General features: G+C 56.0%; 1 protein-coding gene across 1 annotated transcript in view; it reads left to right on the forward strand.

Moving 5' to 3' along the window:
- Positions 1-25953, forward strand: part of LOC142069908 (maestro heat-like repeat-containing protein family member 7) — a 52315-nt gene that overhangs the window by 15718 nt on the left and 10644 nt on the right. Inside the window, exons 2-13 of the mRNA XM_075122668.1 lie at positions 3089-3225; positions 4279-4337; positions 6010-6135; positions 7373-7452; positions 8004-8127; positions 8762-8848; positions 19077-19181; positions 20351-20486; positions 23208-23317; positions 24437-24586; positions 24896-25050; positions 25431-25578. Coding sequence (XP_074978769.1) covers positions 3089-3225; positions 4279-4337; positions 6010-6135; positions 7373-7452; positions 8004-8127; positions 8762-8848; positions 19077-19181; positions 20351-20486; positions 23208-23317; positions 24437-24586; positions 24896-25050; positions 25431-25578 — 1417 coding nt within the window. The remainder of the gene's footprint in view (positions 1-3088; positions 3226-4278; positions 4338-6009; positions 6136-7372; positions 7453-8003; positions 8128-8761; positions 8849-19076; positions 19182-20350; positions 20487-23207; positions 23318-24436; positions 24587-24895; positions 25051-25430; positions 25579-25953) is intronic.

Consider the following 25953-nt stretch of genomic DNA (forward strand, 5'->3'; position numbering starts at 1 on the left):
CTTTGACAATCTGCTCTGAGTGCCTGGGCTGCCAGACCCCAGGCAGCCACTGGCATTGCCAGACCTCCCTGATCTACGGTGCTGCTGCTCTCCCTGCTTCTAGGAGTCACTGCCTCCAACTGGGTCGAGACCCCCGTGTCACAGAGTCCCCAGGCGAAGCTCTGGAACTGCTCCCTACGAAGCCAGTCAGGACTCTGGGGAAGTCTCCTTTCTGTGAGCAGCCTGTCTGCAGGGCAAACAGCTCACACAGCTTCCACCTTCCTGGGTCTGACCTCGAAGCATTCAGCCTCCTCTGCCCCTCTGTGAGTTTCCCACAGCGAGCCCGCCCAGGCAGGCTCCTGGGGAAGCCAGAGGGTCCTGCCCCCCAACTCCGCAGTCAGACGTGACTCTCAGCCAGCAAGTAAAACAGAAGGTTTATTAGACGACAGGAACATGGTCTAACACAGAGCTTGTAGGTGCAGAGAACAGGACCCCTCAGCGGGGTCCGTTTTGGGAGGTAGTGAGCCAGGGAACCACATCTGTACTTCACTCCATGTCCCCAGCCAGCCCCAAACTGAAACTCCCTCCAGCCCCTCCTCCTCTGGGCTTTGTCCCTTTCCGGGGCCAGGAGGTCACCTGATTCCTTTGTTCTCCAACCCTTTTAGCTCTCACCTTGCAGGGGGGAAGGGCCAGGCCATCAGCAGCCAGGAAACAGGGTGTCGGCCATTTTCTGTGTCCAGACCCCTGCACATACCTGCCCTCTAGGGCTCTGCAATGATCATACACCCTTACCCCACCACCTAGAGACTTAAGAACTGCATAGGGGAAACTGAGGCACCCCCACACTATTCAGAGGAAACATTAAGAACAGTCCCACTTCGTCACACGCCGCAGCAATCATCTCCTGGGGCTGTCATGGCATTGAGCGTTAGCAAGACCCGGGACTCAGTTGGGCGTGGGGGGGTGGGAGGGTGCTGCTATTAAAGGAGCTTCTGCATCATTGCAGCAGTGGGAGAGGAAGCAGAGATGGGACCATTTTACACCCCATGACCAAAGCACCCAGCAGCTTGGGAAAGTGGAAAGAGCCTGCCATGTGGGCTGGGAGCTGGGGGTGGGGAGAGTTCATGAATCCCCGTTCTGCACTGTCACGAGAAGGAGGAGCCGGGATGGAAGTGATTCTCCCACTCTGCGATCCAGAGACCCACTGGCTCCAATAGCATGGACGCAGGGAGGGGCTCTGTCCTGGGGTCTGCAGGAGCTGGGACGAGAGGAGCCCAGAGGTCCCTTCCGGCCTAACGTCTGTGACTGTGGGGAGCGAAAGGTCCGTCCCATGACCCCTGTGGGGAAGGACAGGCTCTAAAGCCCCGGCGAGGCCAGAGCAAGTCTGGGCTGGGGCATCCCATGGCTGGGGAGTCACACATTGGCTGGTCTGTGACTCGCCTGCCCATTGTGACACGCCCCTGCTGGCTCGCCTGCCCATTGTGACACGCCCCTGCTGGCTGGCACAGCCTCATCCCCTCACTGCCAGGCTTGGCTCTGGCAGAGCGAGAGCTGGCAGGTGCCGCTGGGGAACGCTGAGCCAGCAGATCCAGCTCCGCCACCGGCAGCAGAAAGTGGGTGGCCCATTTACGCGCAGGCTTCTGCCCACTCCTGACTCCAGGTAGGAGAATCTTCTATTGCCCACCTCTGCTTTTCCATTGCATCGCCAACCACACCGAGCCTTCCCCGAGCTCCTGGCTGGGCGGCGCATGTCTGCCAAGTGCCCCGGTGCCGGCCGTCTAGCCTGGTGCCAGTGAGGAAGTGGGCAGCAGCATGCGCAGAGGAGGGAGTCTGGGGCGGCTCGACAGAAGGGGTCGCACCAGTCGAGCCCGGAGGGGACGGAGACAAGGAGGAGGGTTTGGCAGGGCTGGTGGCACGGCACGGGAAGGCGGCACAGGTAGTTAGATGAGGCATTGGGCTGGGACCCAGGAGAGCTGTGTTCAGTTCCCAGCTCCTCCGTAAGTCTTCTGCGTGAGATCAGGTGAGTCCCCGCCTCCCCGGGCCTCAGCTAACTAGGGAGAACAGGTCCCTGCTCTGCGGGGGGGTTGAGAGCCTAAATACCACAACACCCGTGTGCTCAGCCACTGGCATGGTGGGGCCAGGTAAGTGCCCAGACCGGGAGGTAGCTGGTGGCCCTGCCCCTCGTCCTGCTCCAGCCCTGCTCTCGCTCCAGCCTCGCTCCACCCACGCCCCGGCCTCCTGAGTCCAGCTCCAACCACGAGGCCTGACCACCTCCAGCACCTTTGCGGACACCATCACTTCCAGAGGGAATGGCACTGAGGTTGCCGGGGGAACAGGCATTCTCCGACTGCCCGGAGCCATTGTTCCATTCACCAGGACAGTCCGATGCCAGGACAGTCCCCCTGAGCTCTGGAGAGGACTAGAGGTGCCTTAGGACGCCTGCCGTGCAGCTGCTGGAGAGTCAGCAGGAGACACTGGGTGAGGAATGGAGCCCCCCAGGGCAGGGGCCATTCAGGAGACCCAGCGTGAGGGGAATCAGGCCTGGGATTCTCTGCAGCGGCTGCTGCCACACAGGCCTTGGAGAGACGAGCTGCGAAATCGCCACAAAGCTCTGCCCCGGCACAGCCTGCCTGCCTGCCGCTCTCCCGCCTTCTGCTCCTTCCCCTTCACGGTGGTGTCAGAGCAACTCCTGCTGCTCACCAGCCCGCCCCCCGCACCCCACCCCGCTTCCCTCCCCCACCTGGGACCTGCCACAGCCCCAATATTCCTGGGGGAAGGGATCAGGGTAATTTCCCTGGGCAGGAAGAATCCTGAGTGGTTGGATGCAGCCTGTCTGCTGGGCAGTTTGTGAACCAGCAGAAGGAGAGGCGGGAGTGACCTGGGGGAGGCCATTTGGCCTGCGGGATGCGCCTGGGAGTCCAGAGACCTGGGTTCTAATCCTGCCTGTACTGCTGACTGCCTGGGTGACTTTGAGCACATCCATTGGCTTGTTTCCCTGCTGGCAGCTGTAGGCACTGGTGGAATAGCAATACGTGGACTGGCTCTGATGCTGAACGGGGCAGTCGTCTCTCATCCCTCACAAGCAATGCCTTGTCCTGGCTTCTTGCAGGATGGCTGAGGAAGTCCGCAAGGTCCCCTTGAAGCCCATCCGTGCCTGGGAGGAGACGAGACCTCCTCGAAGGAAGAGTCCGCGGAAGAGCCCACAGCAGCAGCAGGAGCTGTGTGTGCCTCAGCCCTTCCATGCTGGTGAGTGGGTGCCTCCTGGGTGGGCGGAGGGGGCTGCAAAAATGGCAGGGGCCATGGCCCTGCATTGCGGTGGGTCTTGGCCCCTCTGGGGGTTGGGGTTGCAAGACCAGGGTGTCAGTGGCGGGAGAAGACTCCATCACCTTTGTACAACTCTGGGCTGCCATGAGACGGAGAGACAGGAAAACCCAGGCAGGGGGGAATGGCCCCTCCTGCTGGCAGCAGCTGCAGCCCCTACAGCTGATCGGGGCATTCGGGGTGGCAGCAGAAGCATCAGGTGGAAACTGACTGAATTGCCCACATTGATCCGTCACACTGCAGGATCGGAAGATGTTTTCCACCAGTGGAAGGGGGTGCTCTGTGCACAGTGGGTTGTTAAGCCTAGGATTGCAGGGTGCTGGCTAAAGCATGAGATGCCCCCTGATGTTGCAGCCCCATCTGCTGGCTCCTTTGCAGGGGGGTGACGCATGGCACAGCACAGGGCATTTGGGTGGGGGGGTTGATGATGGGAGCCCAGGGCCTGCCCAGGTTACACCCGGTGGCTGTCGATGGCAGGAGAGGCAGTCAGAGGAAGCAGAACGGGCAGGCCCTGGGTCCCCGTATCCCCCGCAGACTGGGTAGCTCCTCCCTCTCCCGCAGTGCGGAGCAGACCGATTCACTGCCAGTCCCTCTGCCCCCTCCAGCAATGGCCCGGAGAGCGGGGACACCACTCATAGCCTGACATCATGCCTCCTTCCAGGTGTGGCGCTCCCCAAATCCCCAGGCTCAGCCTGCATGCTGGGTGCGGCGGGGAAGTGGGGTGGCCGCTGGGAACCAGGGCTCTGACTGGATCTTTGCTGGGCTGAGCAGCAAAGAGTTGGGGAAACCAGGGATGGCTGTGCCAGACCCTGTTGTGCATCGGGGCTGCTACCCTGCTGGGGTGGGAGCGGGGGGCAAGGGTTTCTGCTAAAATCTCTGTCACCCAGCCTGCAGCTTGGCAGCCCCAGGTATTACCACTGCTCTGTCTTTGATCAGATTCACCATCACCTGGGAATGCCTCCTGTTTTATGGGGCCAGATTCGCAGGAGAAAGACACCCTAGAGTACATCAACGCCTTTCTCAAGGGCAATGAACAGGTACCAAGAGCCCTCCTCTGATCTGTCAGCTACTGCCCTGTCCACATGCACCATCCGTCCTTCTCCGGAGGAGGCATGGATTCTAAGGCCAGACGGGACCACTGTGACCTCCTGTATAACACAGGCCAGAGACCTGCCCCCAGATAATTCCTGTTTAAACTAGAGCATCTTAAAAACATCCTTTCTTGAGTTACAAAAGGTACCCACCATGCCCCTTGCCCACTTGTGCCCACTGGATTTGGCCAGTCTCCAGCGTGATGGGTTGCCCCCCTTTGAGGTGCCACCTGATGTACTGGCTTATCACTGAGCCCGCCTGTTCTGCCAGCCTGGGCCCCCGTTACCTTGTCTTGTTGGGCTCGGCTCACAAGCCTCTTCCAGCCATACACACAGGCAGGGCCACACCCAGCTGCAGAAAGACACAGACACTGAGATCAGCTCTGGGAAGACTCAGCTGAAGGGCCTTCTCCCAGTACTCTGGTGCCCACCTCCTTTGGAGTACAGACCCAAAGGTTTTATGACATGCGCCCCCTCCCTCGATGTCGAGAGAGGTATGAACAACTCTTTGCCCCTCCTCCCAGTTACTAATTTATACTGCAAAATGGGCTGTGGTATAAACAAGAAATAAGATGATTAACTACAAGAGGTAGATTTTAAGGGGTTATAAGAGATAGCAAACAGAACAAAGCAGATTACCCTAGTAAATAAACAAAACACACAAACGAAGCTTTACACACCAGATAGACAGGATATACATTCGCAAATTCTCCCCGAGTGATAAACAGGTTGGCAGATTCTTAAGGCAGAAGCTGCCTTGGTTTTGCAGCTTGGATTTCCCAGGTTTTCTTGCACAGGCTAGGAATCTCTCTCTAGCCTGGGACCATCACTTCTCATGGTTCAATCTTTGTCCCTCAGGTGTTTCCAGGTATCTTATTGCAGGGAGTCTGAGGTCCCGTCCCCCCCGCCCCCACGATGTCCTTGTTCCCCTTTTATCTTCTCTTCCCACCTGCTGGAAAACTCTTTTGCTGTGACCTGGGTCCAACAGGTCCCGCTGTGTCGCGTTATCTCGGGGAGGTTTCTATTGCACACAGTTCCTGGGGTAGCCCTAATGCTTGTGCATTTCCTCCAGGAGCCAGTGTTTGGCTTTTCTGCTGTTCTACCTGAAAGGCTGTTTTGAACCTCACAGTGTTTTTCAGGAACACATACACAGCTGAACTTCAGAACGTCACATACAACGATAGCACATGCAATCCAATGAGACAGTAATGTCTAGCAGATAAAGACTTTTAGACTGATACCTTACAAGACATACTTGGTACCAAACATATCCTAATGATATGACCGTGGCGAATATTGGGGTGTCAGGGTGCCACACCCAGATGTTCCTCCCACTCTCTCAAGCTCCCCAGTAAGACTGTCTGGCTGCTTAGCCCCCATGTTGCAGTTCCTCTTTGGACACCTACCCCGTGAGATCTGCTTCCTCTCTGGTCAGGTTTCACACAGAGCTGCCCTGGCCTCCCCACATAGTCACTCCTGTTGGGAGATGAATGGCCTTCTGGCATTCGGCATATCAAAGCCTGAGCAGTGCTGGGGGGAAGCTTTCTGACATCTCTCCCACTGGCAGCTCCTTTCCACGCTAACCTTCCTGTTTTTGTCTAATCTCTGCGGGGCATAGGAGGAGGCCAAGAAACTTGAATTCTTGGATTGTGTCATCACCATCAGCAGGGCCGTCCTCACGAGGCACCCAGAGAGAAACCTGGCAGCTTTTCTCGGGAAAGCCCTCCTTGTGAAGAAGATAAAGGTGAGTAAAACACACACTCGGGCTATGTTACTTGGCGGGTTTAGTGATTGGCCCGGAGAGCTCTGCAGATTTGTCTACCTTCAACTGCCAATCGCTGGATCGTGTTGGACGTTTGTCTGTTAGACTGAAGAGCCCATTATCAAGCATTTGCTCCCTGTGTAGGTACTTACAGACTGTCATCAAGGCACCCTGTAACCTTCTCTTTGTGAAGCTGAACTGATTGATTTCTGGAGTCTCTCACTATAAGGCATGTTTCCCAGTCCTTCAGTCACTCTTGTGGCTCTTCTCTGACCCCTCTCCAATTGATCAACATTCTCCTTGAATTGTGGGCACCAGACCTGGACAGAGGATCCCAGCAGAGGTCGCACCAGTGCCAAACACAGAGGGAAAATAACCTCTCTAACAACTGGAGATTGCCCTGTTTGTACAGCCCAGGATGGCATAAGCCCTTTGGGCCCCAGCCTCGCACTGGGCGCTCCTGTGCAGCTGATTACCATGACTGCCAAGTCTTTTCCAGAGTCACCGCTTCCCAGGTTAGAGCCTCCCATGCTGTGAGTGTGGCCTGCGTTCTTTGTTCCTGAACATGTCACTGCATTGAAACGTAGATTGTTCCCTTGCACCCAGCTTCCCAAGTCACCAGGTCGCTCTGTATACACCAGTCTCCCTGCACAGAGCCCCAACACTCCGCAGTCAGTGCCCACTAGGGAACTAGCAACAAATCTGCTCCGTAGATTTGGAAAGTCTTTGCTCTGCGGCGCTGCAGAAAGCTTTCCGGAGCTTATCTCCCTTCCCTGAACGTGGGACAGCGTGTGCTGGTGGGTGGTCCAGTGGGCTGGGGCTCAGTTCCTCAGTGAGACCTTTGGGCAAATCACTTCCCCCTCTGTGCCTCAGTTTCCCTCCCATGCCTTGTCTCGTCCAGTTAGCTCGTGAGTTCTCTGGGGCAGGGACTGGCTCTCACCGTCTGTGTGCAGCACCTGGCACAAGGAGCCTGATCTCAGGTGGAGTCCCTGGGTGCTAATGCTGATGGAGCCTTTGCAGTGCACTGGTGCGTGATGCTGGGGCACTGACCACAGGCCCTGCACTGCGCTCCCCAGCTGAAGCCCTGCACACCGTCAAGGCCACAGTAGGACGACCTGTCTGCCGAGGCCACGTGTTGCAGGCCCTGTGCTTTGCTCCCCAGTCAGAGCCTTACGGGAGCTCGGAGCCCGGCTGGCACTTCCCCACATTGTCTCCCCAGGAGCTGATTGATCTTGAGTCCGTCGACTCCCTGACCAGCGGGGTGCGTCAGCAAGCGATGCTCGCCGTCATGGAGCTGAGGTACCCAGCCTGCCCGCCCAGCCCCAGCTAGTGCTGTGTGCAGCCAGACACGCCAGCCTCTTGGCATGGCCAGTTCTCCAGGGCATTGCCCCCTCTGCTCCTCCCCCGTCTTCCGATTCCCCCGGGCACGTGGCACCCGTGGGTTGGTGGTGGAGGATCCTTCGGTGCCTGGCGACCTCTCCAAGTGGCCGTGTGAAGATGTGGGGGAGGGAGCGAGGGGGTTGGACCGGTCCCCTCTGGGACCCGCAGGCGATGGCTCCGGGGGGAGAGGGGCAGTTGGGCACTGCCGGAGCGGAGCCACCGGAGTCGCCGCCAGCTGTGCCAGCTGCATCCCACCGGCAGCTCAGCGACTCCCTGTGGCTCAGAGGCTGGGCAGGCTGAGCCCTGGCACGTGGCACAGCCTGCGCCGGGGGGGGGCTCTCTCTCAGTGCCGCTGGCGCCCTGCTCTCAGCTTCCCAGAAGCCTGCCCATCATGTCCTGGGAGCCTGAGGCCAACATCAGTGCATCAGTCTCGCCTCAGCCCTCCAATCCGCGTGTGTCTCTTCTCTTAGCAAAGTGAAGCCACTGCTGCGGGGAATGGAGCTATCCAGCCTGCTCACCGTCTGCTTCTCCAGCGTCTTCTCCCTGCCTCCAGCAGAGACCAACCAGGGCCTGGAGGCTGCTCTATACAACAACGTAAGCCCCAAACTAGCCATGTGGAGCCGCCCCAAACCGAGGGGGAATCCTGCAAGTCGCTCGTGTCCCTGCCCCCTGGGTTACCTGGCGCTGGCAGAAGAGTGTAATGATCACAGCTCCTTGGCAGCGCTTCAGCTCAGGACCTGCAGTACCAAAGCATAAGCCCCACCGCCGCAGATAAAGGAGTAACTCCCTCATAGGGTAGCAGTAGTAGGCATTTATCCTTCACAGGCACTGGCAATTAGTGGGGAACAGACACTCCCTTCACAAGCACATTCATCCCCAGTGCATGGCTGGGGGCACAGGCCTGAGATCGATCGGCTGCTTGAGACGCACAAAGGCGAGGGGAAGTGAAGCTTGGCTGGAAATCTCCCCTCCCCCTCAAATGCAGAGTCCTTCCTGACTCTTCTAATGCATTAGACTGTGTGCAGTGGCCTCCCTGGGGACAGCAAAAGTGGGTGGGGTCCTGTTGCCAGGAGGAGTTTGCAGTAGGTCCCCTGCGGGTACAAGTGAGTGGGTGAGCTGGAATAGCAGGGGCTGCCATGGCCTGGGGCGTGTCACACACCAGGGCATTGGTTTGTCACCTGGCTGGGTAACGCCACTTGCTGTGGTTTCTCCTCTGCTCTGCATGCAGACTCTGAACACCATGGATGAGCTGCTGAAGGCCTTGGTGTGTGAGGACGAGAAGCCGAACCTTGTGGTGCTGCAAAACATCGTGGAGGTGTGGAGGCATGGGGGCAGGAAGGGGACGAGTCCTGTAGCTGGGGTGGGGCTCTGGGATCAAGGCTTCATTTAATCCCAAGCATGGGACACCCCCGTGCCTTCTGCTCCTCAGAGTACACTCTATACAAAGGTTCTTGGGCTGGAGGACCAAGTGCCCCCGCTATATCTGAAAAACGTCTGCATGGCGTGGGGATGGAGGAGGGCAGGATCTGCCGTGTTCTCCACTGAGCCTCATCTGAGCCTGGGATTCATTTGTGTTCACCATGGGCCCCACCAATACTGGCCAGAGCCCAGAGCTAGATTCCCCCAACGTTCTAGTTCTGAGGCCACAGGAAGTCGTTTCTGTGGGTGGTTTGTTCTCCAAAAAGAGGGAAATGTCCTCAGCAGATATTTGGTCTTCTCAATCCCAGAGCTTGGGAAGAGGGAATCACAGAAGTGCAGGGCTGCAAGGGATCTCAAGAGGTCATCTACTCCACCCCCTGCACTGAGGCAGGGCCAAGCATTCCTCGACCGTCCCTGAGGAGTGTTTGTTCAGCCTGTTTTTTTAAAACGTCCATGATGGGGAGTTCACCACTTCCCTAGGTCACCTGTTCCAGTGCTTAGCCACCCTTAGACTTTTTCCGAATATTTAACCTCAATCTCCCTTGCTGCAGATTAAGCCCACTACTTCTTGAGGTTGAGGTTACAGGGACAAACCATCCCGATGAGTCGAAAGAATAGTAAATATGGCAGGCGACCAGCTTGGCTTAATGGTGAAATCCTAGCGGATCTTAAACATAAAAAAGAGGCTTACAAGAAGTGGAAGGTTGGACATATGACCAGGGAAGAGTATAAAAATATTGCTCGGGCATGTAGGAATGATATCAGGAGGGCCAAATCGCACCTAGAGCTGCAGCTAGCCAGAGATGTCAAGAGTAACAAGAAGGGTTTCTTCAGGTATGTTGGCAACAAGAAGAAAGCCAAGGAAAGTGTGGGCCCCTTACTAAATGAGGGAGGCAACCTAGTGACAGAGGATGTGGAAAAAGCTAATGTACTCAATGCTTTTTTTGCCTCTGTTTTCACTAACAAGGTCAGCTCCCAGACTGCTGCGCTGGGCATCGCAAAATGGGGAAGAGATGGCCAGCCCTCTGTGGAGATAGAGGTGGTTAGGGACTATTTAGAAAAGCTGGACGTGCACAAGTCCATGGGGCCGGACGAGTTGCATCCGAGAGTGCTGAAGGAATTGGCGGCTGTGATTGCAGAGCCATTGGCCATTATCTTTGAAAACTCGTGGCGAACGGGGGAAGTCCCGGATGACTGGAAAAAGGCTAATGTAGTGCCAATCTTTAAAAAAGGGAAGAAGGAGGATCCTGGGAACTACAGGCCAGTCAGCCTCACCTCAGTCCCTGGAAAAATCATGGAGCAGGTCCTCAAAGAATCAATCCTGAAGCACTTGCATGAGAGGAAAGTGATCAGGAACAGCCAGCATGGATTCACCAAGGGAAGGTCATGCCTGACTAATCTAATCGCCTTTTATGATGAGATTACTGGTTCTGTGGATGAAGGGAAAGCAGTGGATGTATTGTTTCTTGACTTTAGCAAAGCTTTTGACACGGTCTCCCACAGTATTCTTGTCAGCAAGTTAAGGAAGTATGGGCTGGAAGAATGCACTATAAGGTGGGTAGAAAGCTGGCTAGATTGTCGGGCTCAACGGGTAGTGATCAATGGCTCCATGTCTAGTTGGCAGCCGGTATCAAGTGGAGTGCCCCAAGGGTCAGTCCTGGGGCCAGTTTTGTTCAATATCTTCATAAATGATCTGGAGGATGGTGTGGATTGCTGTGACGATGTGACTCAGCAGGGAGGGGGGAGTGTTGACCTGGGAATGTGCCCTGGGGATGGGAGACCTGAGAGCCTGTCACCTGAGCCAGGAGGGGGAGGGGGAAGTAACACCTCTGCCCAGGAATGTGAACAGAGGCTGCAGCAGGGAACCTGCGGGGTGAGTTTAGTTGGCAGTTTGGAGGCTGGGGGGAGGAACACAGGGAACCCCAGGGCTGGGGTCTAAGCTCCCTGCTCCCCCAGAAGGACGTGATTGAGGGGTCCTGGTTGTACCCACAAGCTCTGTTGTGGACTGTGTTCCTGTTGTCCAATAAACCTTCTGTTTTACTGGCTGGCTGAGAGTCTCAGTGGATCCCAGGAAGAGGGGTGCAGGGCCTGGACTCCCCCACACTCCGTGACAACTGGTGGCAGCGGTGGGATCTACTGCACCCCGTGAACGGCGCTTCCTGCAGTAAGTGACTGGGGAACAGTAAAACGAAGGGGAATTGACGGGGACCAGGCGTGCTGAAGATTCAGAGACGGTTTCGGGGGGCGGTTAACCCCTGGGAATGTGTGACCAGAGAGAAAGACTTTTGCAGTAACAGGGTCCCCCGGGGGATTGCAGCGAGCAGTCCCAGGGGCGGAGGAGTCTGCAGCTCGACCCTGGCAAAGAGGTGGTGACCTCAAGAAGGACTGGCACACTAAGGGCTTTTCCTGGAAACCGTGGGAAGCTGCCCGGCCTGCGAGTGGCCAGCAGGGAGATGTACGCTAAACGCCTTAAGAGTGACCTGGTGGAGCTGTGCAGGCAGAGGGGGCTGCGCATCGGGAGGTCCACCAAGGAACAACTGATTGCCCAGTTGGAGGAGAGGGATCGCTTGGATGACCCGATCCCTATCCCTGAGGGGAGCCGCCCGGCAGACGCAGCGTGGGCCCTGGGGCCTGACCGGGCTGGGAGGGGTCAGACTGCTGCCGAGGACATCCCGAGACCCTTCCTACCTATGTCTGGGGGAGGGGTTGGGGGAAGCCCAGCGAATACCGAGGGCACCCTGACCCCAGCACCCAGCAGGGGATCCTCCCGGCGGAGCTCCCCATCCCTGGAGCGGAGGCGGCTGGAATGGGAGAGGGAGATGAAAATGAGGGAGCTGGAGGATCATGAGAAACAACGTCAACATGAGCAGGAGGAGAAGGAGAAACAACGTCAACATGAGCGTCAGGAGAAGGAGAGGGAGCGTCAGGAGAAGGAGAGGGAGCGTCAGGAGAAGGAGAGGGAGCGCCAGGAGAAGGAGAAACAAAGACAGCACGAACTGGAGCTGGCCAGGCTGAAGAGCAGTGGGGCCCCGGCTGTGGTGAGTGAGGGGGGACCCAAGACTGCAAGGAGCTTTGATAAGTGCTTCCTGGCCCAGCGTAAGGAGGGGGAGGACATAGATAGCTTCCTGACGGCCTTTGAGAATGCCTGTGAGCTGCACAGGGTTGACCCTGCAGACAGGCTCCAGTTTCTCACCCCCTTACTGGACCCCAAAGCCGTGGAGGTGTACAGCCGGATGACAGGGCCGGAGGCAGGGGACTATGAACTGTTCAAACAGGCCCTGCTCCGTGAGTTTGGGCTGACCCCCGAGATGTACCGGAGAAGGTTCCGGAGTCAGCGTAAAACGCCTGAGGTCACCTACCTACAACTGGCCAACCGGATGCAGGGGTATGCCCGCAAGTGGACAGCGGGGGCCCGAGCTAAAGAGGACCTGCTTGACCTAATTGTACTGGAGCAGCTGTATGAACAGTGCCCTTCCGACCTGAGGCTGTGGTTGGTGGACAAAAAGCTCGAGAACCCCCAGCACGCAGGGCAGCTGGCCGACGAGTTTGTGAACAGTCGGTCAGGGGGTAGCCGGGAGGAGTCCCAAAAGAACAGGCCCCCCCCGATGCAGAGAGAGAGTCACCAGGGGGCCTCCCAGCGGGGAAATAGGGAGAACCCCCTCCCAAGGGGAACGCCTGGCGTCGGGCCCCTCCGACCCGCTCGAGGGGACCAACGTGACCTGAGCTGCTATCACTGTGGCCAGAGAGGCCACGTACGGTCCCAGTGCCCTGGGCTCAGGGACAAACTGAGCAGACCCAACCTACCCAGGGTTAACTAGGTAGGGACCCAGCTGGACGAGGGGCAGACGACTCAGGCAAGGGGGGCTGCCAGTTTACCACCTGCCCCGGAGGGAAGAGTACCCCAGGCCAGCTCCACCAGAGGGCTGGAGGCTCTGGACTCAGGGCGCTCAGTTTACAGGGTGGGCACGGGGCTGTCCCTCCGGAGAGAGTGCCTTGTTCCCCTGGAGGTGGATGGGAGGAAGGTCAATGGATACTGGGATACGGGTGCGGAGGTGACGCTGGCCCGGCCCGAGGTGGTGGCCCCAGATCGGGTGGTGCCCAACACCTACCTGACCCTGACAGGGGTGGGTGGGACCCCATTTAAGGTGCCCGTGGCAAGGGTACACCTGAAATGGGGGGCCAAGGAGGGCCACAAGGATGTGGGGGTACACCACCATTTGCCCACTGAAGTTTTGATGGGGGGAGACCTAGAGGACTGGCCAAGCAAGCCCCAGACCGCCCTGGTTGTGACCCGTAGCCAGAGCCGGCGAGGGCCACTGCTCCCTGACCTCGGGGAGGGTACCGCACCGGAGGCGCAGGACCCTACCCTGGTGGGAAGGGAGGGCCGAGGGGCACGGCTCAGAGAGGCTGAGGCCTCAGACCTGGCCACTGAGGGGGAACCGGTCCCCATCCCTTCCCCAGCCGCTGAGTTCCAGGCCGAGTTGAGGAAAGATCCCTCCTTGCGGAAGCTCAGGGACCTGGCCGACCTCAGGGTGGTACGGACCATGAGGAGAGGCTGCCAGGAGAGGTTCCTGTGGGAGAAGGGGTTCCTATACCGAGAATGGGCTCCCACAAGGGAAGTAGAGTCCTGTGGGGTCAGGAGGCAGCTGCTGGTCCCCCAGAAGTATCGCCGCAAGCTCCTGTACCTGGCCCATGACATCCCCCTCGCAGGGCACCAGGGAATCCGGCGCACCCGGCAGAGGTTGCTACAGAACTTTTACTGGCCCGGGGTCTTTACCACGGTCCGGCAGTATTGCCGATCCTGTGACCCCTGTCAGAGGGTGGGGAAGGCCCGGGACAAGGGGAAAGCGGCTTTGAGACCTTTGCCCATCATAGAGGAGCCTTTCCAGAAGGTGGCCATGGACATCGTGGGGCCTCTCAGCAGGACGACCCGGTCGGGGAAGAAATACATTCTGGTCGTGGTAGATTTTGCCACCCGCTACCCCGAGGCAGTGCCCTTAGCTTCCATTGAAGCAGACACCGTGGCCGATGCGCTCCTGACCATTTTCAGCCGAGTGGGGTTCCCCAAGGAAGTCTTGACAGACCAAGGCTCCAACTTCATGTCGGCCCTGCTCCGGTGCTTGTGGGAGAAATGTGGGGTCCGGCACGACTGGGCCTCAGCTTATCACCCCCAGTCCAACGGGCTGGTGGAGAGGTTTAACGGGACGCTAAAGATGATGCTGAAAACCTTTATGAACCAGCACCCGCAGGATTGGGACAAGTACTTACCTCACCTGCTGTTCGCGTACAGGGAGGTGCCACAGGAGTCTACCGGATTTTCGCCTTTCGAACTGTTATATGGAAGGAGGGTGAGGGGCCCCCTGGACCTGATGAGAGACGAGTGGGAGGGGAAGGCCACTCCCGATGGAGAGTCAGTGGTGGAGTATGTCCTGATCTTCCGAGAGAGACTTGCTGAACTCATGGGCCTGGCCAGGGAGAATCTGGCCAGAGCCCAGAAGAAGCAGAAGGTCTGGTATGACCGCACGGCAAGGGCCCGTGCCTACGCCACCGGGGATCCGGTGATGGTTCTCATCCCAGTGAGAAAGAACAAACTACAGGCCGCCTGGGAGGGCCCTTTCAAGGTCGTCAAGCAGCTCAATGAGGTAAACTATGTGGTAGAGCTGTCGAACCGGGCGCACCACCGCCGGGTGTACCATGTGAATATGATGAAGCCATATTATGCCAGGGGGAATGTGGTGTTTGCCGTGTGTGGACAGTGGGAAGAGCAGGGAGATGACCCTTTAGTAGATCTATTCCCTGGGACCAGAGCTGGTTCCCCCCTGGAAACAATTCCCCTCTCGGATCAGCTAACCCCTGCCCAGCAAGCTGAGGTCAGGGAGGTGCTGCATCCGTACCGACAGCTGTTTTCCAACCAGCCTGGACGCACTAATCTGACTGTCCACCGGGTGCAGACAGGGTCGCACCCGCCGATAAGATGCTCCCCCTTCCGAGTCACAGGGAAAACTGCTCAGGACCTGGAAAGAGAGGTCCGGGACATGCTGGCTTTGGGGGTGATCCAGCCATCTGCCAGCCCTTGGGCCTCGCCGGTGGTGCTGGTCCCCAAAAAGGATGGGTCGGTCCGGTTCTGCGTGGACTATCGGAAGCTCAATGCCATCACAGTATCTGATGCCTACCCCATGCCCAGGCCTGATGAGCTCCTAGACAAGCTGGGAGGAGCTCGGTACCTTACCACCATGGACCTTACAAAGGGCTACTGGCAAGTGCCGCTGGATGCAGATGCCCGGCTGAAATCGGCCTTTATCACCCCTCTGGGGCTCTATGAGTTCCTGACCCTGCCTTTCGGCCTCAAGGGAGCGCCGGCCACCTTCCAGCGCCTAGTGGACCAGCTCCTGAGGGGGATGGAGAGTTTTGCCGTGGCATATATTGATGACATCTGTGTCTTTAGCCAGACCTGGGAGGACCATGTGTCCCAGGTTAGACAAGTGCTGGACCGACTCCAGGGGGCTGGGCTGACTGTAAAAGCGGAGAAGTGCAAGGTGGGGATGGCGGAAGTGTCTTACCTGGGCCATCGGGTGGGGAGCGGCCGCCTAAAGCCGGAACCAGCCAAGGTGGAGGTGATCAGAGACTGGCCCGCTCCCCACACCAAAAAGCAGGTCCAAGCCTTTATTGGGATGGCAGGATACTACCGAAGATTTGTGCCTCACTTTAGCGCCATAGCCACCCCCATCACTGAGCTATGCAAGAAGGGGAAGCCAGACAAGGTGGTCTGGACCGAGCAGTGCCAGGAGGCTTTCCGGGCGCTGAAGGAGGCTCGGGTCAGTGGCCCAGTTCTGGCAAACCCAGACTTTGACAAGCCCTTTGTGGTGTTCACCGACGCCTCCGACACGGGACTGGGGGCGGTGTTAATGCAGGAGGATGAAAAGGGGGAGAGACACCCCATCGTGTACCTGAGCAAGAAGTTGCTACCCCGGGAGCAACACTACGCGGCCATCGAGAAGGAGTGCCTGGCCATGGTGTGGGCCCTCAAGAAACTAGAGCCCTATCTCTTCGGGCGGCACTTCACCGTGTACACCGACCACTCGCCCCTGACCTGGCTGCACCAGATGAAAGGAGCCAACGCCAAGCTCCTGAGATGGAGCCTGCTCCTGCAGGATTACGACATGGACGTGGTCCACGTGAAGGGAAGTGCCAACCTGATAGCGGATGCGCTGTCCCGGAGAGGGGGCCCCGAACTTCCCCAGGTCACTGGTCACAGTGACCCCGCTCAGTTCAGTCTCGAAGGGGGGAGAGATGTGACGATGTGACTCAGCAGGGAGGGGGGAGTGTTGACCTGGGAATGTGCCCTGGGGATGGGAGACCTGAGAGCCTGTCACCTGAGCCAGGAGGGGGAGGGGGAGGTAACACCTCTGCCCAGGAATGTGAACAGAGGCTGCAGCAGGGAACCTGCGGGGTGAGTTTAGTTGGCAGTTTGGAGGCTGGGGGGAGGAACACAGGGAACCCCAGGGCTGGGGTCTAAGCTCCCTGCTCCCCCAGAAGGACGTGATTGAGGGGTCCTGGTTGTACCCACAAGCTCTGTTGTGGACTGTGTTCCTGTTGTCCAATAAACCTTCTGTTTTACTGGCTGGCTGAGAGTCTCAGTGGATCCCAGGAAGAGGGGTGCAGGGCCTGGACTCCCCCACACTCCGTGACAATTGCACTCTCAGCAAATTTGCGGATGATACTAAACTGGGAGGAGTGGTAGATACGCTGGAGGGGAGGGATAGGATACAGAAGGACCTAGACAAATTGGAGGATTGGGCCAAAAGAAATCTGATGAGGTTCAATAAGGATAAGTGCAGGGTCCTGCACTTAGGACGGAAGAACCCAATGCACAGCTACAGACTAGGGACCGAATGGCTAGGCAGCAGTTCTGCGGAAAAGGACCTAGGGGTGACAGTGGATGAGAAGCTGGATATGAGTCAGCAGTGTGCCCTTGTTGCCAAGAAGGCCAATGGCATTTTGGGATGTATAAGTAGGGGCATAGCGAGCAGATCGAGGGACGTGATCGTTCCCCTCTATTCGACATTGGTGAGGCCTCATCTGGAGTACTGTGTCCAGTTTTGGGCCCCACACTACAAGAAGGATGTGGATAAATTGGAGAGAGTCCAGCGAAGGGCAACAAAAATGATTAGGGGTCTGGAACACATGAGTTATGAGGAGAGGCTGAGGGAGCTGGGATTGTTTAGCCTGCAGAAGAGAAGAATGAGGGGGGATTTGATAGCTGCTTTCAACTACCTGAAAGGGGGTTCCAAAGAGGATGGCTCTAGACTGTTCTCAATGGTAGCAGATGACAGAACGAGGAGTAATGGTCTCAAGCTGCAGTGGGGGAGGTTTAGATTGGATATTAGGAAAAACTTTTTCACTAAGAGGGTGGTGAAACACTGGAATGCGTTGCCTAGGGAGGTGGTAGAATCTCCTTCCTTGGAGGTTTTTAAGGTCAGGCTTGACAAAGCCCTGGCTGGGATGATTTAACTGGGAATTGGTCCTGCTTCGAGCAGGGGGTTGAACTAGATGACCTTCTGGGGTCCCTTCCAACCCTTATATTCTAAGATTCTATGATTCTATGATTCTTGTCCTACCTTCAGGGGACGTGGAGAACAATTAGTCACCATCCTCTGTAAAACTGCCCTTAACGTATTGGAAGAGTTTTAGGAGGTGCCCCCTCCGTCTTCTCAAGACGAAACATGCCCAAGTCGTTCACCCTTTCTTCATAGGTCAGGTTTTCTAAACCGCTGATCATTTTTGTCGCTGTCCTCTGGACGGGCCCCAGTTTGTTCACATCTTTCTTCAAGCGGGGTGCCAAGAACTGGACACAGTGCTCCAAGCTAATACACCTCAGAATGACATTTCCCTCTTTCACAACAGCATCACACTCTTGACCCCCAGATCCTTTTCTGCAGTCCTGCCACCTAGTCGGTTATCCCCCACTTTCTTTTTATGCATTGGATTTTTCCTTCCTAAGTGTGTTACGTCACATTGGTTTTGAATGTGAATTTCATCTTGTTGACTTCAGACCAACTCTCCAATTTGGCAAGCTCATTCTGAATTCTAATCTGTCCTCCAAAGTGCTTGTAACTCTCCCCAGCTTGGTGTCATCCGCCAACTTGACAAGCATACTCTCCTCTCTGTTAACCAAGTTCTTCATGAAAATATTGACCAGTACTGGACTCAGGCACACCCCTGGGGGACCCCACTTCAGACACCCTCCCAGTTTTCCAGCGAGTCAGTGATAACTCCTCTTTGAGGATTGCCTTGCCATCAGTTGTGCGCCCACTTTAGAGTAGTCTCATCTGGAGCATATTGGCTTAGCTTGCTTATGAGAATGTCTTGTGGAACTGTGTCAAAAGCCTTACGAAACTTCATATACATCATCATATACTGCCTCCCTCCATCCACTAGGCAAGTAACCCGGTCAAAGAAGGAAGTTAGATTTGTTTGGCATGGTTCGTTGTGGACAAATCCATGGTGCTATTCCTTATCACCCTACTATCTCCTCTAGGTTCTTACAAACTCTTTAATAATTTGTTCAATAATCTTTCTGGGTACCAAAGATAGGCTGACAGGTGGATAATTCCTTGGGGCCTCCTTGTTCCCCTTTCTGAAGATAGGCTCTGTGGCTGCCCTTCTCCAGTCCTCTGGGACCTCAGCCCTCCTAAAGGTTCAGAGATTGCTTTGTCTAGCTCCATCTCGTGTGAATATCATGAGGCTCTGCCAACTTGAATACATCTAACTGACCTAAATTGTCTTTTATCTGTTCTCTCCCTAGTCTGGCCTGTACTCCTTCCCCCTTGTTGTTAATATTGTGGTCATCATCTAGTCGCCATTAACCTTTTTAGTGAAAACTGAAGCAAAAAAGGCATTAAACACCTTGGCTTTGTCTGTATCATCCATTATTTGCTCTGCTTCCCTGCTGAGTAGTGGCCCCACACTTTCCTTTGTCTTTCTCTTGCTCCTAATGCATTTACAGAGCTGCTTCTGATTGCCTTTTATGTCCCTTGCCAGTTCGAACTCATTTTTGCCTTAGCCTTTCTGATTTTCACTCTATGTGCCTGTGCTATTTTTTGGTCCCAATCTGTTTCTCTCAGGTCCTGCTCCCCTGGACCGCATCCAAGGAGGTGCATGTGCGGCTGAGGGCAGTGGGAAGAATCACCTGGCTGACCAAATTCATCTCTGGTCAACACAAATTCAAGGTGAGCAGCCTGTGACTCTGGCCGTCTCCTAACTGCATTGAGCAGCCTCGCGGTGCAGCGCTCCCTGGTAGGGAAAACCCGGGCCTGGAATAGTGATTCAGCAAGATCCTCGGTAGGAGTCCAATCTAATGAGGCCTGATGTGGACGGGTCTGTCCTCTGACTCCAGTGGGCCTTGGGTGGAGCCCCATCATTCTATCTCCAAGGACTCTCCCCGCTGTTCCCCTAGGACCAAAGTCTGCTCCGCAGGGTCAGCGGATTTACACAGGATCGCCCTGAGAGCACCCTCTGAACCCAGGTGTCTGTCCACGCCCTTTGTCAGTTGCCCCTGGGATGCTTTGGCATCAGCTCCTGCCAGGCTGCCAGATGAAGACCCCCTGCTCTGGGTGCTCAGGGCCATTGAGCTGCTGCAGCTGCTCCATCCCCCCTATTGCAGGGCCTCCCCTCCGGCAGCTGGAGGGGGGCACTTGGATGATATGCCCCCAGAGGCTGGGGCAGCAGAAGAGAAGGAGGGAGGTAGGAGGGGACACAGTGAAAGGGATGGGAGGGGCCAAAGAAGCCAGAGCAATGGGGAGTGGGTCAGGGGAGGCTGTGCAGACCCCAGGAGAGGAGGGCAAGGGGCTTGGTGCGACGTGGGGAAGAGCAGGGAGTGAGCACAGGGGCTGCAGGAGGGGCAAGGGAAGGTCTGGCAGGAGGGGGAGGCTAGAGGACAAGGCTGCAGGAGAGAGCCGGCAGGCTGGGTGCGGCGCAGAAAGTGGGGGTTGTGGGGAGCTCCAGGATGGAGTGAGAGAGGCGGAATGCAGAGAAGAGGAGTCCAAGGTGACCTCACGCTCCTGGACCTGAGGTCAGTGGAGGGAGGGGGATGGGAGAAGGGGCTGGGAATCGGAGCTTGCCCTTGAGATGGAGACTGGACGTTGGTTCATTCCTTACCCAGGTCCCCACTCGAGGGCAACGTTTGCTGACTTTGCTACCCAGACTTCCCGTCCCTGCTGAGCTTCCCTCAGTCCCTGGTGATGGGCCCCATGGCTCCTCCTGCTCTCATTGTCCCCAGTCTCTCTGCACTGGGCTCTGCCTCCCCCGGTTCTAGCCCGTTGCTAGTGCAATGCCAGGGGGACATGCTGCGCTGGGCCTGCAGGGGCGAGTGACTCCCCTTGCTCCCTCTCTCCGTCAGGGAGTGGAGGAGTTCAGAGTCCTGGGCCAGCTGGTGGGCTGTCTCACTCTGTGCAGTGCTGAGCAGGAGCAGGAGATCTGCCGATCGGCTATGGAGGGACTTCACCACCTCTACGCCTTCATGCTGCGGCAAAAATGTAAGAGCACTGGAGACCCTTGTCCTTCCTAAACACATTGACATGGGGTTTCCAAACATGGGAAACATATTTAGTGAACACTTCTTCCTTTTCTGCATCCTTTTAAACAGTCTCCATCTAGTAATGAGCCTACACCATTGCTCGGATTTCTTTTGTTCCTAATGCACTTTTTAAAAAAACCCTCCTTAGTATCCATAGTCCTTCAAGCCATGGACTTTCCCCTGATGTCTTTAGCTTCCCCTGTCCATATTCTACTCTTCATAACTCACATAAGAATGGACATACTGACTCAGATCAGTTCATCTAGCCCAGTATTGTGTCTTCTGATAACGGCCAGTGCCTCATGCTTCAGAGAGAATGTACTGAAAAGGGAAATTTTGAGTGATCCATCCCCTCACATCCTGTCCCAGCTTCTGGTAGTCTGAGGTTTAGGGACATGCAGAGTCTGGGGTTGCATGCCCTGATTATCTTGAACCCAATTATACTTTTAGGCTTCACAACATCCCACGGCAACAATTTCCACAGGTTGCCTGTGCATTGTGTGCAGAGATATCTTCTTTTCTTTGCTTTTAACTTGCTGCCTATTAATTTCAGAAAGTGACCCCTAGTTCCCGTGTTCTGTGCAGGGGTAAATAACACTTCCCTATTCACTTTCTCCACACCAGTCATGATTTTATAGACCTCTGTCATCTCCCCCCTTAGTCAGCTCTTTTCTGAACTAAATGGTCCTAGGTCTACACTGTAGACCTATATTGTTATCACTCCATTGCTCAGGGCTGTGAAAAATCCACACCCCTGTTGGCAGAAGCACCCCTCCCACTGACATAGCTAGCGCCTCTCCAGGAGGTGGATTAAGAGCTTGTTGGCAGAGGACCATCTTCTCTTCAACGCTACAGCACCGGTGCAGCTATGGCGATAGAGTGGTTGAAGTGTAGACTTGCCCCCAGTCTTTTTAATCTTTCCTCATATGGAAGCTCTTCCATACCCCTAATCATTTTTGTCGCCCTTCTCTGCACCTTTTACAATTCTGGTATATCTGTTTTGAGATGGGGCGACCAGAACTGCATGCGGTATTCAAGGTGTGGGCGCGCACATTGGATTTGTATCGAGGCATTCTGACATTTTTCTGGTTTATTATCTATCCCTTTCCTATGGTTCCCAACCTTCTGTTGGCTTTTTTAACTGCCACTGCACGGTGAGTGGATGTTTTCAGAGAACTCTTTACGATGACTCCAAAATCTCTTTCTTGAGTGGTAATTTAAACCCCATAATTGTGTATGTATAGTTGGGATTATGGTTTCCAGTTTGCATTTATCAATATTGAATGTCATCTGCCATTTTGTTGCCCAGTCCACCAGTTTTGTGAGGTCCCTTTGTAGCTCTTCACACTCTGCTTTGGATTTAACTATCTTGAGTCATTTTGTATCATCTGCAAATTTTGCGACCTCACTGGTTACCCCTTTTTCTGGATCATTGATGACTATGTTGAACTACACTGATGTCAACACAGATCCTTGGGGTGCCCCGCTCTTTACCCCTCTCCACTGTGAAAACTGACCATTTAGTCCTCTTGTTTGCTTCCTATCTTTTAACCACTGACCCATGAGAGAACCTTCCCTCTTATCCCGTGACAGCTTACTTTGGTTAAGAGCCTTTGGTGAGGGACCCTGTCAAAGGCTTTCTGAAAGTCCAAGTACACTATATCCACTGTATCACTCTTCTCCACATTCTTGTTAACCCCCTTCAAAGAATTCTAGTAGATTGGTGAGGCATGATTTCCCTTTACAAAAGCCATGTTGACTCTGCCCCAACAAACTGTGTTCACCTATGTGTCTGATGATTCTGTTCTTTCCTATCGTTTCAACAATTTGCCTGGTGCTGAAGTCAGGCTTACCAGGGATCAGATCTGGAGACTTTTATAAAATTCACTGTCACATTCGCTATCTCATACAGAGGCTGATTTAAACATTAGCTTACATACCACAGCACTGCACGTAAGTTTGTTTGGATGTCTCCTGAGAGCTGCAACCTTTGCACTAGGCAGGCAATTTACCATGCCGTTCTCCCACTCATCACAAACCCAACTGCTTACATGTCTATTGATTGAATCCCCCGTTACTATTAACTGGCTTTTCTTTGTAACTGGTGTTCCTGCCTCAGGAGGGGCAGCCTCAGTGTGAGAGGATATCCTGACTTCATCTGGAAGGGGGGTCCCAACTATGGGATCGTCTCCCTCTGCTCCAGCTCAATGTTCTCCTTCCCAGAAACTTTCACCCTCCTCAGCAGCACAGAGGCTGTCAGACTGGGGGTGGGACCACTCTACTGCATTCCTAAAAGTCTCCTCTATGTAACTCGCTGTTTCCCTTGGCTCCACCAGTTCAGATCCTCTGGCCTCCTGGTCTCCGAGGGCCAGTAGCTCCTGGGACCAAATGCCCACATGCGCTACCTGCCCACAGGGCTGGTAATCCTACATGCTGCGTTCAGTGCAATCAACTGGAGAACCTCACACTGCTGCTGCACTTCTGCCTGGTTTATTTTTACTCTTCCAGGGGGGTTAGTTTGTTTAGTTTTCTGGGGGGGGGGGCGGGGGAAGGTTATTGGCCTGAATTTACGGTATGTTTCTTAGATGTACTTGTCTCTAAACTTCCTTGCAAAACTCCCGTTTCCAAAGCTAACCTCTGATTTATATTGCCTGCTCTCTGTTTCCCCTCCCTGGTTCAGGCACGATGCTGGCAAACCAAAGTGCAGAGTATCTGCAGGTCCTCAGGGAGTGGCGAGCGGAGAACACCTTCTGGGTCACCTGGTTCACCAACACCAGCAATATCGCCATGGTAACTACCGTCAATGCTTCCTGCGATTGTTGTGCCCAGAGTTATCAGGAGAGAGAAATTAAGACCCTAGGAGTCAGGGAGAAAGGACAGACCCAGGCGTGTGACTGACCCCATCCAGCTGGGCCGGAGCCTGCCTATGGCCCACTCCATCTCATAGAATCATAGACCTCAGGAGGTATCTAGTCCAACCCCCTTCTCAAAGCAGGACCAACCCCAACTAAATCATCCTAGCTAGGGCTTTGTCAAGCCTGACCTTAAAACTCTCAAAGGATGGAGATTCCCCACCTCTCTAGGTGAGCCATTCCAGTGCTTCTTACCCTCCTAGTGAAATAGTGTTTCCTAATATCCAACCTACATCTCCCTCACTGCAACTTGAGACCATTGCTCCTTGTTCTGTCATCTGCCACCACTGAGAACAGCCGAACTCCAGCCTCTTTGGAACGCCCCCCCCCCCCCAACCCCCCGCAGGTAGTTGAAGGCTGCTATCAAATCCCCCCTCACTCTTCTCTTCTCTTCTGCAGACTAAATAAGCCCACTTCCCTCAGTCTCTCCTCATAATTCATGTGCTTCAGCCCCCTAATCATTTTCGTTACCCTCTGCTGGACTCTCTCCGATTTGTCCACATCCTTTCTCTTGTGGGGGGCCAGATGTGACCTCACCAGTGCCGAATAGAGGGGAATAATCACTTCCCTCAATCTGCTGGCAAGGCTTCTACTATTGCGGGCCAATATGCCTCCCTCCATGCCACATCCCAAGATGCACTGGGTCTCATCCAAACCTGATCCCAGCTCCTTGTCAGGTGTGGGGGGAGCTTCCCCAGAGATTAATGCTCTCCAAGGCATCATTGCGTCCACGCACCATTGCCAGCCCCTGCTGAGCACTAGAGAGTGTATCCGTGCTGTGCAGTATTGTGCCCCCGTGCACTGCCACGCTGGCCTGTGCCATGCACGACAGCTCCTGATTGCTGGCTGGGTGCTGTGCGTCCCAGGTGCAGTAACCCAGCCCTGTCCCGGCAGAGCGGGCTTTGCCTGCACTCCTGGCTGGGCCAGTCCTGGCTGCTCGGTCCGACTGGAACCGCACTGGGCAGCAAAAGGGGTTTCACTGGCAGGTTTGTTTCAGATGTTTGGGAAGTACTTCAACTCATCCGAGCGCATGGACTTCCTCCTCACTGCTATCGAGGGCATGAGAGACACCAGCGTCCATGACTCGGTGGCGGCCAGGCACATGCTGCATGTGATCCTGTGGGTCCCCAGCCCAAGCTTGGAGAGGGTAAGAGCTGCAGTGAGAACAGCCTGCTGGGGGAGCCCATCCGTGGGAGACTCTGTCTCTGGGCGCTCGGCATTACTGGGGGGCAGGTCCTGTGCAATGCGGGGGGTCAGTCTAGGTGATCTCCATGGTCGCTTGTGGCCTTGCAGTCTGTGAATCGATAGGCCGGGAATTGGCCCTGTGTTCTAGGCCTGGAGCTGGAGAAGAGGATGTGGGAGGGCAGATGGCTCTCAGGTGCGGCAGGTCCCTGGCACCCCAGATCAATAGCAGCGCGAGGAAGCCAAGGCTCCCATCTCCCCATTTCCCTTCCAGGTGTCGGAGGCTGTGAGGAGCGTGTACCACAACCTGGACTCCATCAGCGAGCCGCTGGCCCAGCAGCAGCTGCTCAAGGCCCTTGTCGTGCTGGGCGACCAGTACAGCGAGGAGGTGGTCACAACCCTGCTGGGCTGCTCGCTGTCATGTGACAGGTACGGGGCTGGGGCTGGTGCCGCTTGCGCTCCGGCTCCCCCAGACTGGTCCCGCTGCCAGGGACAGGGGCGTGCAGAACCTTCCAGAGACCTCCTGCTCCCTGCAGAGCTGCTGCTTGTTCTGGAGGGTTTTGCAGGCTGACATGCCGTGGAGACAGGCCAGCCTGCAAAACCCCATATGGCAGCCCTCGGCCTCCCCCGGGGCTGACACTCAGACCCGGCCCCCATGCAGCCTGCGCCAGGCAGTGGGGGCCCTTGCTGCAGCAGGAGGGCAACAAAGGGCCGGGCGGGGGCGGGAGACCCAGCAGGGTGCGGGTGGCGGTGGGTGCTGGAGGCTGGCAGGGCTCTGGCCAGCTGAAATCGGCTCTCTCCCTTTGCAGCGTTGCTGTGGAGATGTGGAGGGTGCTGACATCCCACCCCAAGACCGCAGGAAAGGTCCTACGGGAGCTGCTCGACAGGCTGCAGGAACGGCCGCTGCGCCAGCATCACGACGTCTCTCAGCAAGAGGCTGGCGTCGCCCCCTTGGCCGTAAGTTCCAGCCCCTGCAGCAAGGGAAGGAGCGCCGTGTGTCCCCACCATGGCCTGAGGGTGTCTCTCAGTCTCCCACCGGGTATCGCCATTGGGCCGAAGAGAGAGAGCGTGACTCTAGCCAGCGCTATAGTCGAGGCGGAACACGCCGAAACCCTCTCCTGGTGCTCTGGGACACCTCTCATAGAACCGCAGGGTGAGAAGGGATCGCAAGGTCAGCTCGTCCAGCCCCCTGCCAAGATGCAGGATTTGTTGTGTCTATCCCAGCCCAGACAGATGGCTCCAGCCTCCTTCTATAAACCTCCAGCAAAGGGGCTTCCACAAGCTCCCTTGAAGGTTTTCTTGAGATTTAATCTAAATCTGCCGTGCTGTCGT

Source organism: Caretta caretta, chromosome 23, assembly GCF_965140235.1.
Source record: "Caretta caretta isolate rCarCar2 chromosome 23, rCarCar1.hap1, whole genome shotgun sequence".
Lineage (NCBI taxonomy): Eukaryota > Metazoa > Chordata > Testudines > Cheloniidae > Caretta > Caretta caretta.